This window comes from Antechinus flavipes, chromosome 1 (genome assembly GCF_016432865.1).
Source record: "Antechinus flavipes isolate AdamAnt ecotype Samford, QLD, Australia chromosome 1, AdamAnt_v2, whole genome shotgun sequence".
In the NCBI taxonomy this organism is placed as follows: domain Eukaryota; kingdom Metazoa; phylum Chordata; class Mammalia; order Dasyuromorphia; family Dasyuridae; genus Antechinus; species Antechinus flavipes.
This window is the reverse complement of record NC_067398.1, coordinates 3,898,257-3,910,478: the sequence shown is the minus strand read 5'-3', so window position 1 is coordinate 3,910,478 and position 12,222 is coordinate 3,898,257. Positions and strand designations below refer to the sequence as shown.

The following is a 12,222-nucleotide window of genomic DNA, read 5'->3' as shown; positions in this document are numbered from 1 at the left end:
TAGTTTCTAGGAGTTGGGCCATTGGTGTCCCCTCTCTGCCAGCAGCCATTGTCTCCGATGGCAGGTTTAAAAAAAAACACTCTCTACTGTCAAAGAGCTTTTATCCAGAGGCCATGGCTTCCAATCCCACTGCAGAACTGACACCAGTCAGGTCTGTCTCTTGCTATCTTCTCAACACACTTCTGGCCCTGTTGCCTGTGGCCTTCTGGCCCAGATGGAGATCAGCCTCCTCCAGGATGACTTCCTGGACTTCTCTGCCCCAAACCAATTTCCATTTCTTGGGTCCCTGCACCACTTGGTATTTGAAGGATTGGTCGGTCGCCGCAAGCTTCGTGTTGCTGCACTGCTATGGGGCATCTCATCCCTGGCCTTTGATGCCAGTTATCTGTCAATATTCCCTGAAATTTTTTCCTTTGTAAAAGGAAAATGTCTGGGAAGCAGCAGCCTGATCTTCCCGTGGAAGCCCTCGGATCCTGCTGCTGAAAAGCTCAGCCCTCATTAGTTCAGGGCTCTAGAGACAGGGCAAGCAGGCCCTGATTTGGCCCAGTAACTTTGTGCTCATGTCCATCTTCTGTGAAAAGGAAGCCAGTTCTATGCACTGCCATTTCTAAGGACCTCCCTTTCCTCCCTCCCCACTTTTTACTGAGCGGGGCCTGAGGCCCAGAAGTGAAACCAAAGGGAAAAGTCACCGTGACCTGATAGCAGCTGATGCTTTCAGATATATTACAGACACAGAACAGGGATGCCCAGAGATCCGCTAAGCCGACTTCGTGGCTCTCTGGGAGCTCCACGTCCATGTAGTTCTAGCTGGAACGCAGATCATTCCCATGGCATTTCATGATAAGTGCATCCCGGCTACAGGAACCCATGGACTCCTGGACCATTGGTTTACATGGGTTAAAAGAGGCTGGGAAATGGACGAGGTTCTTTCTTCCTCAATGGGCATGAAAGAAAAGTCCCTTAAAAACCATCTGTCAGAGCCCCGAGGACCCAGAGAGCCGTGCTGATTCAGCATGTAAATGATTGCCTCTTGGGAGGCATGCAAGCTACTCGAGGGCCGGAGGGCCGGGGCTGTCTCGTGTGGCTGTGCCCCAATCCCTGGCAGGCACTGAGCAGGAAATACGAACTCTGAATGCATCATGCCCTGAGCACACCCATTTTACTGCGGAGGAATGAAGCTTTGCGTGCTTGCCCAGGGCCAGGCAGCTGACAGAAATGGGATTTGAACCGGGGTGTCCATAGCTGTAGCCCAGCCCCAGGAGGAGAGCCTCATTCCGCCCACGGCCATGACGGTGCTTCCCTCTGGGCCCAGTGTGAGTTCTAAGTACCAGGGCTGTGCTACAAAGACTAACCAGTTCCTGGTGGACAGGAAGCTCATGGGGGATCATGGGGTCAGACCTCTGCGACTGGCACGTTCTTTGGCACCTGTGAGCCGCTGAAGGCTACTCGAGTCATTCGGGACGAAATTCTGGGCCTGAACTAGGCGGTGGCCATGAGAATGGAAAAGCCCACCCAGTGATGGAGATAGAATCCATGAGTCTTGGCCACAGAAGGCTTATGAGGGGTGGGAGGTGAGGAGGGGAATCTGGAGAGGAGGGGTGGGGACTTCTTTTTTATGTTAGTATGTTAGGTTACTTAATATCTTCCCCAGTTACAGTTAAAACAATTTTTAAAAAAATTTTTAAACTTTCCATATTCTCTCCCTTATCCCCACTCCTAGCCCCATTAAGAAACCACACGTGAACTTTTGCAAAAACATTTCCGTGCATCCTGTTGTGAAAGAAAACCTAGTTCTCCCATCCCACTTAAAAAAACAACAGGGAAGAGTATGAGTCTATCTGCATTCAGACACAATCAGCTTCTTCTCTGGGTATGGATAGGATTTTTCTTAAGTCCTGTAGTCATGGACCCTTGGACTGCTGAGAATAGCAAAGTCAGCCCTGAACATGCTATTACTCTGTATACAGGACATTTACATGGCTCGAGTTCATGAAGGACTTTCCAGGGTCTTTCCCCCAGGAGCATTCTGCTCATCACTTCCCACAGAACTCTCTGCCATGACAATCATGCACTACTATTTATTCAGTCATTTCCCACTGAGCATGGAGACTTCCTCCTTGACAGACAATTGAGAGAAGGAGAAGGTTTAGAACAAAAGTTCAGTTTACATGCTGGGTATGATAGGATATAAGGGAACTCACCGAAGGCTATGAGCTTACCAAGACAGAGCACAGAGGAAAGGAGAGAGAGCCTTAGGACTAGAACTTGGACCATACGCCATGGGAATATTGAACCCAACTGATTTCCTTGAGCTGAGGCTTGGAAGCCCTTGTCTCCACGAGAGCTGAACCTGGAGTTAGGAAGTACTGAGTTCAAATTCCGCTTGAAACACTAGTGGTGTAACCCAGCCTCAGTTTTTTCATCAGTAAAATGAGGATAATAATACAACTTCTTCCCGGGGTCATTGTAAGAAAAAAAGAGCCGATATTGGTAAAGTTCTTTGCATAATACCTAGCATACAGAAGACACCTAATAAATGCTCCATACTATTCCCAATGGGGAAGCATATATTTTCTGTCTTCACCCTGCCATTTTTTCCTTTCTAGTATTTTCTTTTACCCAGTGGCACAAATATTGGAGTGTCTCCTCTGGATCTGGATCATCTCTTAACTAGACAGTTCTGTCCATCAAGGCCCTGCATTATTACCCAGAACACTTGAGAGAGAGACTTTTGGACTTGCTCCCCCCCTAACTTTAAATATTTGAGTTACAAATTTGAATCCTCCCTAACTTCCCTTCCCCCCTTCCTGATATGGTAATCAGATATAGGTTATTATATAGTATATACTATTTACATATTAGTCATTTTATACAAGAAGAGTCAATAAAAGAAAAAAATGAAAAGTATCAGTTCTTTCTCTGGAAGCAGAGAGAATGCTTCATTAATCCTTTGGGATTATCTGGGATCATTATTTTGCTGAGAAGAGCTAAGTCAGTCACAGTTCTTCGTGGAACAATATTGCTGTTATTGTGTATAATATTCGGATTCTGTTTGTTTCACTATGTGTCAGCTGGTGTAAGTTTTTCCAAGGTTTTTCTGAAATCATTTTGCTTGTCATTCCTTATAGCACAATAATAGTCCATCATAATCCTATGCCCCAGCTTATTTAGCCATTGCCCAGTTGATGACCATTCCTTTGATTTCCGATTCTTAGCCACCACAAAAAGAGCTGCTATAAATATTTTTATATAAATAGGTCCTCCCCCCTGTTTTGGGATATAGAACCAGCAGTGGTATTGCCGGATCAAAGGTTATACACCATTTTATAACCCTTTAGGTACGATTCCAAATTGTTCTCCAGAATGGTTGGATCACTTCACAACTCCACCAAGAATGCATTAGTGTCCCAGTTTTCCCACATCCTCTCGAACCTCTTAATGTTTTCCTTTTTTTTTGTCATATTGATCACTCTGAGAGTTGTTTTAATTTGCATTTTTCTGATCAATAGTGTTTTAGAGCATTTTTTTTTATATGCTATAGATAGCTTTGATTTCTTTGTCTGAAAATGGCCTGTTCGAATCCTTTGACCTCTATCAATTGGGAATGATTTGTATTATTATAAATTTTATTCAGTTCCCTATATATTTAAGAAATGAGGCCTTTATCAGAGATACTCATTGAAAAACTTTCTCCCAGTTTTCTGCTTTCCTTATCATTTTGGTTGCATTGATTTTGCTTGTACGAAACCTTTAATTTAATCTAACCCAAATCGTCTATTTTACATTTTGTAATGCTCTCCGGATCTCTGTTGGTCTTAAATTCTCCTTCTCCATAAATCGGAGAGGTAAGATATTCCATGCTCTCCATTTGCTTATGGGATCACCCTTTAGGTGTGAATCGTCTACTCATTTTGACCTTACCTTGATGACTCTATACCTAGTTTCTACCATAACGTTTTCCAGTTTTCCTCGGGCTTGTCTTGGAGACTTCTTGTTTCTAGAAGGGAGAAGGGAAATGCCCTGCTCTCTGCTGTGGTCAGATTGCTAATGGAGGCCGGCTCAGTTCTCACGGACGTGTTAGGGAGTTCCCAGACAGCACGTCTGGAGAACGGGGAGGCGGGTTTCTGGAGGGAAGTGAAGAAGGAGCCATCTGACTACCCAGTAACCCCGATCTCGCCTCCATCAGCCCCGCGGCCGCTCAGTGAGCAGGGATCCAGGGCTGCCTTCTCTGCTATTGTTTCTCCGTTGTCCATGACAGAGTGGGATGGGCGAGCTCATTGCCTGAGCTTCCAGGCTATGATTTTATGAGCTTGGGGTGTTTAGGCTACAGAAGAAACGGGGTGTTTTTTTTGTGTGTGTGTGTGCGCGTGCGTGTGCGTGTAGTGTGTGTGTGTGTGTGTGTGTGTGTGTGTGTGTGTGTGTGTGTGTGTGGTGCGGGGCTTAATCCCCAACCCTCATTGTCTGAAGGGTTCTCTGGGTAAAAGGGATGGACCCCAACACACGGAGCCAGGCAGTGACCTCCGGGACTCCCCAGCTGAGCCCTCGTGGAGCATCAGGGAGGCTGGACCCCAAGCCCGGGGCCCCCATGGCCCCCTCCAAGGACTGGGTTCTTTTGGCCCACCTTTATGCTCTCTTGGGTCCAGCAGACTCCCGGCTCCGACACTCCCCCGGTGCTGCCGGCTCCCTGACTCCACCCCCGTTTCCTTTCCCCGCCTCTATCTGAATAGGCCCTGCCCCACCCTGTGAAGGCCAGGGGCCCAGCGAGGGGGGTGGGACATACGACGGGACGGCCCGAGTTGCAGGTGCCGGGCGGGCGGCTCGCTCCCGGGCTGCAGGTGCGGGGCGGGCGGCTCGCTCCCGGGCTGCAGGTGCGGGGCGGGCGGCTCGCTCCCGGGCTGCAGGTGCCGGGCCGGCGGCTCGCTCCGGGCTGCTGGGGCGCAGCCCTCACTATGCAATGCTTGGGCTGGCGCCCCTCGCGGAGATACTCCCGGGAGTGCTTCCTGCGGGAGCAGAGCTGGCGGGTGGCGGAGCTCAACTGCCAGAGACTGGGTGAGCGGCGTCGGTCGGGGCTGGAAGGGACGGGCCGGGGCCGGGCTGGCTGGTGGGATGGCCCGACGGTCGGGAGAGAGGGAGAGCGCCGCCCGCTCCCGGCAGGGGAAGGGAGGATCCCTTCGGCCCGCCTCCTGCGGAGCCCTCAGAGCGCCTGGGACCGGGCTCTGGGACACTGCGCCCGGGACTGGGCTCTGGGATAGTGCGCCCGTCCGACTTAGGCTGTGCGCTTGCTGGAGTGCGGGGGGGGGGGGGGGGAGGGAGGGGGAAGGCGTCCTGGAGTTTCTGGGAGCCGAAGCCCTGCCCTGGGAAAGAGGCCGTCAGGCTACCCCCGCATAAGTCCTGGGCGCCTGGGCCCTGCCCAGCTCTGCCACCTCCCAGCTGGGCGCCGCCAAGGGGTCCCTTCCCACTCCCTAGACGGCGGGGACCTTCGAGTTCCGATGTGGCGGGAGAAAACGGAGGCACAGCACGGAAACGTGTGCAGCCGGCGGCATCTGGGGGTTCTGTGCGCAGTGTCTCTGGATGTGACCGGGACGTCTCCAGCTGCGCTGCGCTAGGAGCACCTCTCCGTGGGAGGCCGTGTTTGCACCGCGCACACGCGTGGGGCCGTGTCCGGGCGTGTGTCACGGCCTGTGTGCAGGAGCAGTAGCTGCAGAGCGCAGGTCCGCTCGTGGGGAGGGATGTGAGCCGTGTGTCACTGGGAGACGTGGCAGCGTCCTTGAGCTGCTGTAATTACTGCTCTTCCCGTCCGTGGGGACGTGGGCATTGCACGGGTGGGAATCTCTGTGGCTCCGCAGCCAGTTTGGGGCCGTTGGAGGCAAGAAGAGATGAACCTGCAGAGGGTGTGTGTGTGTGTGTGTGTGTGTGTGTGTGTGTGTGTGTGTGTATGCATATGCATGTATACACTGGACTGGGGGCGGGGCAGCCCTCAGCACCCATCCAGACCCTCTGCATTCATGTATACACTGGGCCTTGGGGGGGGGGCCCTCAGCACCCATCCAGCCCCCCTCCACATTGTCCCGAAGGTCTCCGCTCCCTGCACTCGCTGCCTGGGCCAGGCAGGTGAGGCCAGATGGAAGGACTCTGGTTTTTCCCAACCTCTCTCTCCCCAGGATTAGCTAAGAGGGAGAGTCCTGGCCCAGGTTTGGAGAGTTGGGACCCGGGAGTGTGTTTTTGAGATCTGGCTCTCCATGGGGGGGAGGGGGGCCAGGATGCCTGAAGGTGGCCCCCACCCAGCCGTTAGAGTGCATCCTTGCCTTGCTAGCCCAGGATGGGGGAAGGAGGCTGGACAGTCAGCAAGGTTAGCAATAGGAAGAAGAACAGGCACTATCACTTCCAGGTCTTGGCAGGAAGGCGGTTCCTCTTCTGAGGGGCTTCCTGAGGACCCAGAGGGAGGCCAGACCAAGCACTCCCACCTAGCCGCCCACGCCGCCCCAGCCACTATATAGATGCCGGCTGCTGGTATTATTATCCAGCGCAACCCACTTATTTTCCAGGGGGGGACACTGAGGCCCACAGAGGCTAGAGTGACCCATGGAGTCATGGTGGGCCTGACCCCAAATCCAGAGCTCTTTCCGCTGAGCAGCACGGCCCCCACTGATTGCAGATCCCTGTCTGGGACCGAAGTAGCTTTTCACCAGTTGGTCAGTCAGGAATAACTGCTATTCCTTATCCTCTCCCACAGCTCTCCCCCTTTTGGAGGGTAGAGGAGGGAAGGGACATACCGGGAACAACTTGAGAATTGGGACAGGACTTATGGACCTCTGGGGTTCAGCTCCAGGACTCCAGCTCTCAGTGGGCTTCTATGGTTTCCAGGAATAATGGAGAAACTGAGTCTCAGAGAGGGTCTCAATTGCCACAGGTGACTTAGTAGTGGGGAAGCACTGAGCCTGAAAGGCGGGCATTATCTCTCCCTTTGCCCCACCCCCTCTCTCCTCAGTCCTCCCCCCCCCCAACTCCCCCTCCGGCAGTGATCCGAGCCGGGAGTGGGGGCGGCAGAAAGGGCTTCCGTTTGTGCAATGTTCCTTCCCCTTCTCCAGCCTGGGAGGGGGGGAGGTCCTGGTGGCAGTGCCTGGCGAGGGTTCCCCGTGGCTCGCTCTGGATGAAGAGGGCAGACTGCTTTGTTGACCGATGCTCTCCCACCTCTGCTGTCTGTGGCTCCCCTTTCTCTCTGTAGCAGATTAGTTGGGTGGCTGTAAGCCAATGGGGGGTGGGGGAGGAAGGGGAATTCTCCAGCTGTAGGGAGCTTGTCTCAGTGCACCTGAATGATGTCAGCCATGCTCAGACTCCAGCGGCCCCTGGCTGGCAGCTGGGCAGAGAGCTGGCAGCTGGGGACACATGGCAGGCAGAGGTGGAAGGAGAGAAAAGGGGAACGGAATCCTGGTCTGCCCTTTGCTCCCTGGCCTGCCCTCCGCTCCCGGGCCTGCCCTCTGCCCTCCGCTCCCGGGCCTGCCCTCCGCTCCCGGGCCTGCCCTCTGCCCTCCGCTCCCGGGCCTGCCCTCTGCCCTCCGCTCCCGGGCCTGCTTGGTGAAGGCTGGCATTTCCTGTTGGCTTCTGGGAGTCTCGGCTCCTCCACGCTCCCTTCCTGTCCAGTGCTTGGCAGCAGTTTTATGAGACTTTTGGGGGGATTCTTTGAGACCAAACCCTTCCCCGTTGCATAGACCCAAGAGACTGTGCACTGGGCAGAGCTGGGGTGCGGCCAGGCCCCGCCAAAGGCGCAAAGATTGAAGGCTGCCCTCTCCCAGACAGCTCCAGGGAACGGACTCCCATGGAGTTCAAGGCCGGGAAGCCCCAAGGTCCTCTGCCCTCGCACTTCTCCCGTGAAGGCTGGTTGTGGAACTGGGAATGGGCTCGGAAGAGGAGACAGAGGATGGCTGCAGCCGGCCCAGCTGTGGGATTTTCTGGGTGAGCTTGGACCCCTGGAAACCCGAGCTGGGTTTATTGTCGTGCTAATCGTCCAGACTCCAAATAATGATGCAGTATGAAGAATGCTGATTGAACCTGCGGGTCCTGAATGCATTTGTTGGGAGAGCTGATTATTAAATGCTTACAAGCGTACTCTTGAGTGAGGGCACATTAGAGTGTCCCTAGGAGACAGATGCCCCAGAGGGAAGAACCAGGGCCAGAGCTGGGGGAGGGAAAGTGCAGAGAGGCAGGTTGTGGCTGGCTCAGGATGTACGGCAGGAAGGTCCCTTAGATCGCAGGCCCGATTTTACAGACCAGGAAATAGAGGCCAGAGAGATGAGTGGCTCCCCGAGCCAGCAGAGCAGGGGTGGACTCTTCCCCCTCTTCCCCCTCCTCCTCCTCCTCCTCCTCCTCCTCCTCCTCTTCCATCATAGAGGAAATGACTTCTTTTCTGGGAGGAAAGAGTGAGAGTTCTTTTTCAGCCACCGTGTGAACTGGACAGTTCCGAGAACCCTCCAGCTCCCGGGATTCTGGCCCAGGCCGGAGCAGTCTGGCCTTCCCTGGCAGCCCCGACCCCATCTAACTGGCATCTCAGAGCAGGGGCTCCGGGAGGGCAGGAGCTGGCTCCAAGGCCCCTGGGGAGCTGGTCTTGTTTGTGATGGTGAGAACGGGACGGTCTCTGGCTCCTGACCGGACCCAGGCTCAGGGTCCTCTGCCTCTTATCTGTCCCCAAAGGGAAGGGAATGGCTCCAACCCTTCCCTGGAGGAAGGAAAGCTCGGGAGATAACAGCAGCTGCTTGGCAGAGATTGGAGCTATTTCTTCCGGAAAGGGCTCCTTCCTGCCCGGCAGAGGCACGGGCCCTCTCCTCCCGGGCCCATACCCAGGCGGCTCGGCACGGGCCCTCCTGGCTGTTGTCATGTGCAGTCACAGAGCAGCAAGGAACCTCGGGACCATCCAGTCCAACCCATTTCTTTTTACACATGAGCAAACTGAGGTGATGGCACAAGGGCATCCTGGTAGTGACTCTGGAGCTTTCCCTTGACCTCCTGTTTCTCTCACCCTTCTGGAAGGATGAGCTCCCTGATGGAAGGAAGTGCTTTGTTTTTCTTTTCTTTTGTGAAGGAAAAATATATTCATTTCTTCTTTTTCCTACCTTCCAAAACATATGCACCAGTTGGCTCACCTGAGACACCGGACAGTGTTGTTGTTGGTCAGTCATTTTTAGTCTTTCCCAACTCTTCGTGATCTCTTTTTGAGGGTTTTCTTGGAGAGGTTGGCCATTTCCTTCCCTAGCCATTTGACAGATGAGGAAACTGAGGCAAGCAGGGTAAGTGACTTGTCCAGGGTCAGCCAGCTAAGAAGCATCTGAGGCTGGATTTGAACTCAGGAGGATGAGGCTTCCTGACTCCGGGCTCAGTGCTCTGCTATGACGCCCCCTAGCTGGTGTCCATCTCCCTTGGAGGAGTTGAACTGTTCCCGTTACAGCTGCCCATGAGTCCTGGTCCTATTGACACATGGGTTCTTCTCAGTGACTCACAAGCTCTTCTGTTGGGGGCTTCACATCCTTGCCAAGCCAAATGAACCCCCTCCCCCCCCCCCCTGCTGGTTTCAGCAGTAGCCATGGACTCCCTATTCCACAGAAGCACCGTTCTCATGGCCCTTCCCGGAAGGCAGAAGAGTGGGCTCTGACGGGAGTGCAGAGGCTCCTGGGCAGTACCCTTGGCTTTCCTGCCCTCTTGCACTAGGAAGTGGGCAAGGGCACTAGCCTCAGTGGAGGGACCCTGCTTGGACAGCGGGCAGAGGGGGCGGACGTGTCACGGATGGCCAGCGAGGCTGGGGACTGAGGATCCACAGCGGCAGCTTCTAGAGGGAGATGCAGGCGTCCCCTTCCTACCATTGGGGGTCATCAAACTGAAGCCGGATGGCCATTTGAGGGGATCATGGAGGGGATGCCTTATGGGAAATGGCTCCAGCCCTTCGAACTCGGGGATTCTGAGATTTGTATCCCCAGGGCCTGGCAGCTGGAGAGGGCACTTAGCAGGTGCTTGCTGGGTTGGGTCGGCTGCTCCCTAGCCCTGGGCAACGGGCCCTCATGTGTCACTGCCAGAGGAGCACAGGGACTGCTGGAAGCAGGTGAGACTGGCTGGATGAGTGGGGGGTCAAGGGGCTGGGTTACTTGACCAATGTCACCCAGGGCAGAGGCCAGCTGGGACCTGTGTCCTCCTGACTCCCCATCACACCATGAGGCAGGCACTGCTCCCTGGAGGCAGGGTCCAGCCAGCTCGATTCCCTTTGGTACCCACCCCAGGTGGAGAAATTCAATGAAAACTGCCAACGGAGGCAGCCTCTACTAGTGAAAGGAACCCGGCTCAGCCTCCTCTTGTGGTCTTCACTCCCGGCTTCCCTCTCCTCCCCAGCCTTACACAAGTCCCCACCTGCAGAGATGGTCAACATCCCCTCTCTGCCTCAGTTTCCTCATCTATCCCCCCAAACCCCCAGCTCTTGGTCTAGGATCCTCTGTCCTTCCTTTGAGTGTTTAGAGGTTCAAAGAAGAGCCTTACATGTTTAACATGTTGAATTATTGGCCGTTTAAGGGAGGGAGTGGCGGGAAGGGAGGGAGATAAAAATCTGGAACACAAGGTTTTGCAAGGGTGGATGTTGAAAACGATGCATGTGTTTTGAAAATAAAAAAGCTTTATAAAAAAGCCAAGGCAGCCTTCCCTTTGTAGCCTCTCTAGTCACTGGGGAGCAGAGCTTTGGTGGAATGGGATCTCTTGGAGGGCAGGGATCGGGTGCCATTTACATTTTTGTATCACTGGCTAAGTGTTGGAGTAAACTGAAGCTTGTAAATGGGGAGGATACTCCGAGAGGGCTCTGCCCTTCTGCCCGCTGGTTCGCCCCCACTTTTCCAGGGGTCTTGGTTGAAAGAGATGTTTATAAAACTCTTCGCAGAGCTTAGGTATGTAAATGGGAGTGAGTCTGGGGAATAGCCGCCTCCCTCTCCCTGGAACCCCTTTTTTCTATTCTGAAAATTTCCAAAAGATAAATAATAGTTTATTATAGTAACTTACATTAGCTAGTCCCACTTTTTCAAAAAGCTTTTTATTTTCAAAACTTATGCACAAATAATTTTCAGCATTCACCCTTGCAACCCTTGTGTTCCAAATTATTTTCTCCCTCCCTTCCCCTCATCCCCTTCTCTAGAAAGCAAGTAATCCACTATATGTGAAACACGTGCAATTCTTCTATACACATTTCCACAGTTATCCTGCGCACAAGAAAAATCAGATCAAAAAGGGAAACAATGAGAAAGAAAACAAAAAGCAAGCAAACAAACAAACAAAAAAGTGAAAATACTGTATTGTGATCCACACTCAGCCCCCACAGTTCTCTCTCTGGTGCAGATTAGCCCCACTTTTTAGATGAGGAAGTGACTTCGGTGTGTAAAATCTCTGAGCTGGGATGAAAGGAGCTGAGCTAAGGAATGATGGTTTAAGGGGAGGGACTTAAGAGTCCTAGCAATAGTTTTCTTTGTGGGGGAAACCTGAGTGTGTTTGGTCAGGGGACAATGAGAAGAGAGCTGCTTATTAAATGTTTATCGATGGGCTGATTGACAGAATGGTTCTGAAATAGATCACCCATTTCTTAGAGAAGAGGTGGATTAGGGGCATAGGATAATATAGAGGGCGGAGCTCTGGAGAAGTCTACTTGAAACAAGGATACTTACAACAAGGTGTTTACTCAGTGGAATTGATGAGATGATGACTCTCTAAGTCACATACATACTTAGTACTTGTGAACTAGAGAACCTCATCTCATCCATCACCCTGCTCTAAGTATCTTTGCTTCAAGTAGACTTTTCTCAGAGTTCCCCAATATCTGCAGCCTCTACAGAATAAGGCGTACGTGCCCACGTACGGGTTTGTTTCTCTTAACTATGTTTGTTTGTTTTTTTCTTTTCTTTTCTTGACAGAGTCCATGCCAGGGTAATTTTTTTTACAACATTATCCCTTGCACTCGTTTCTGTTCCGATTTTTCCCCTCCCTCCCTCCACCCCCTCCCCTAGATGGCAAGCAGTCCTATATATGTCTTAACTATGTTTGTTGCAAGGGAGGGCTTTTATTTATTTGTTTTTTTTTTTTTTTGTTACAAGGGTTTATCACAAGGGAGTTGGGTGGAGGGGGAGTGGTAAAAAGGAAGAGACAGAAAAGAATAACAAGGAAGATTTACAAACGACACGAGTAGATGGCAGTGCAGAGAGGGATTGC

At 52.6% G+C, this 12,222-nt stretch overlaps 1 protein-coding gene across 2 annotated transcripts in view; it reads left to right on the top strand.

Moving 5' to 3' along the window:
* The window catches only part of PLCD1 (phospholipase C delta 1), a 54,044-nt gene that overhangs the window by 14,723 nt on the left and 27,099 nt on the right, over positions 1-12,222 (top strand). The window contains exon 1 of one of the 2 annotated variants that reach the window (XM_051977992.1): positions 4,912-5,049. The exons of the other annotated variant lie outside the window; for it this stretch is intronic. Within the exon in view, the coding sequence (XP_051833952.1) occupies positions 4,950-5,049 (100 nt within the window). The 5' untranslated portion in view covers positions 4,912-4,949. Of the gene's footprint in view, positions 1-4,911; positions 5,050-12,222 lie in introns of those variants that run through there. 2 annotated transcript variants of the gene reach the window in all.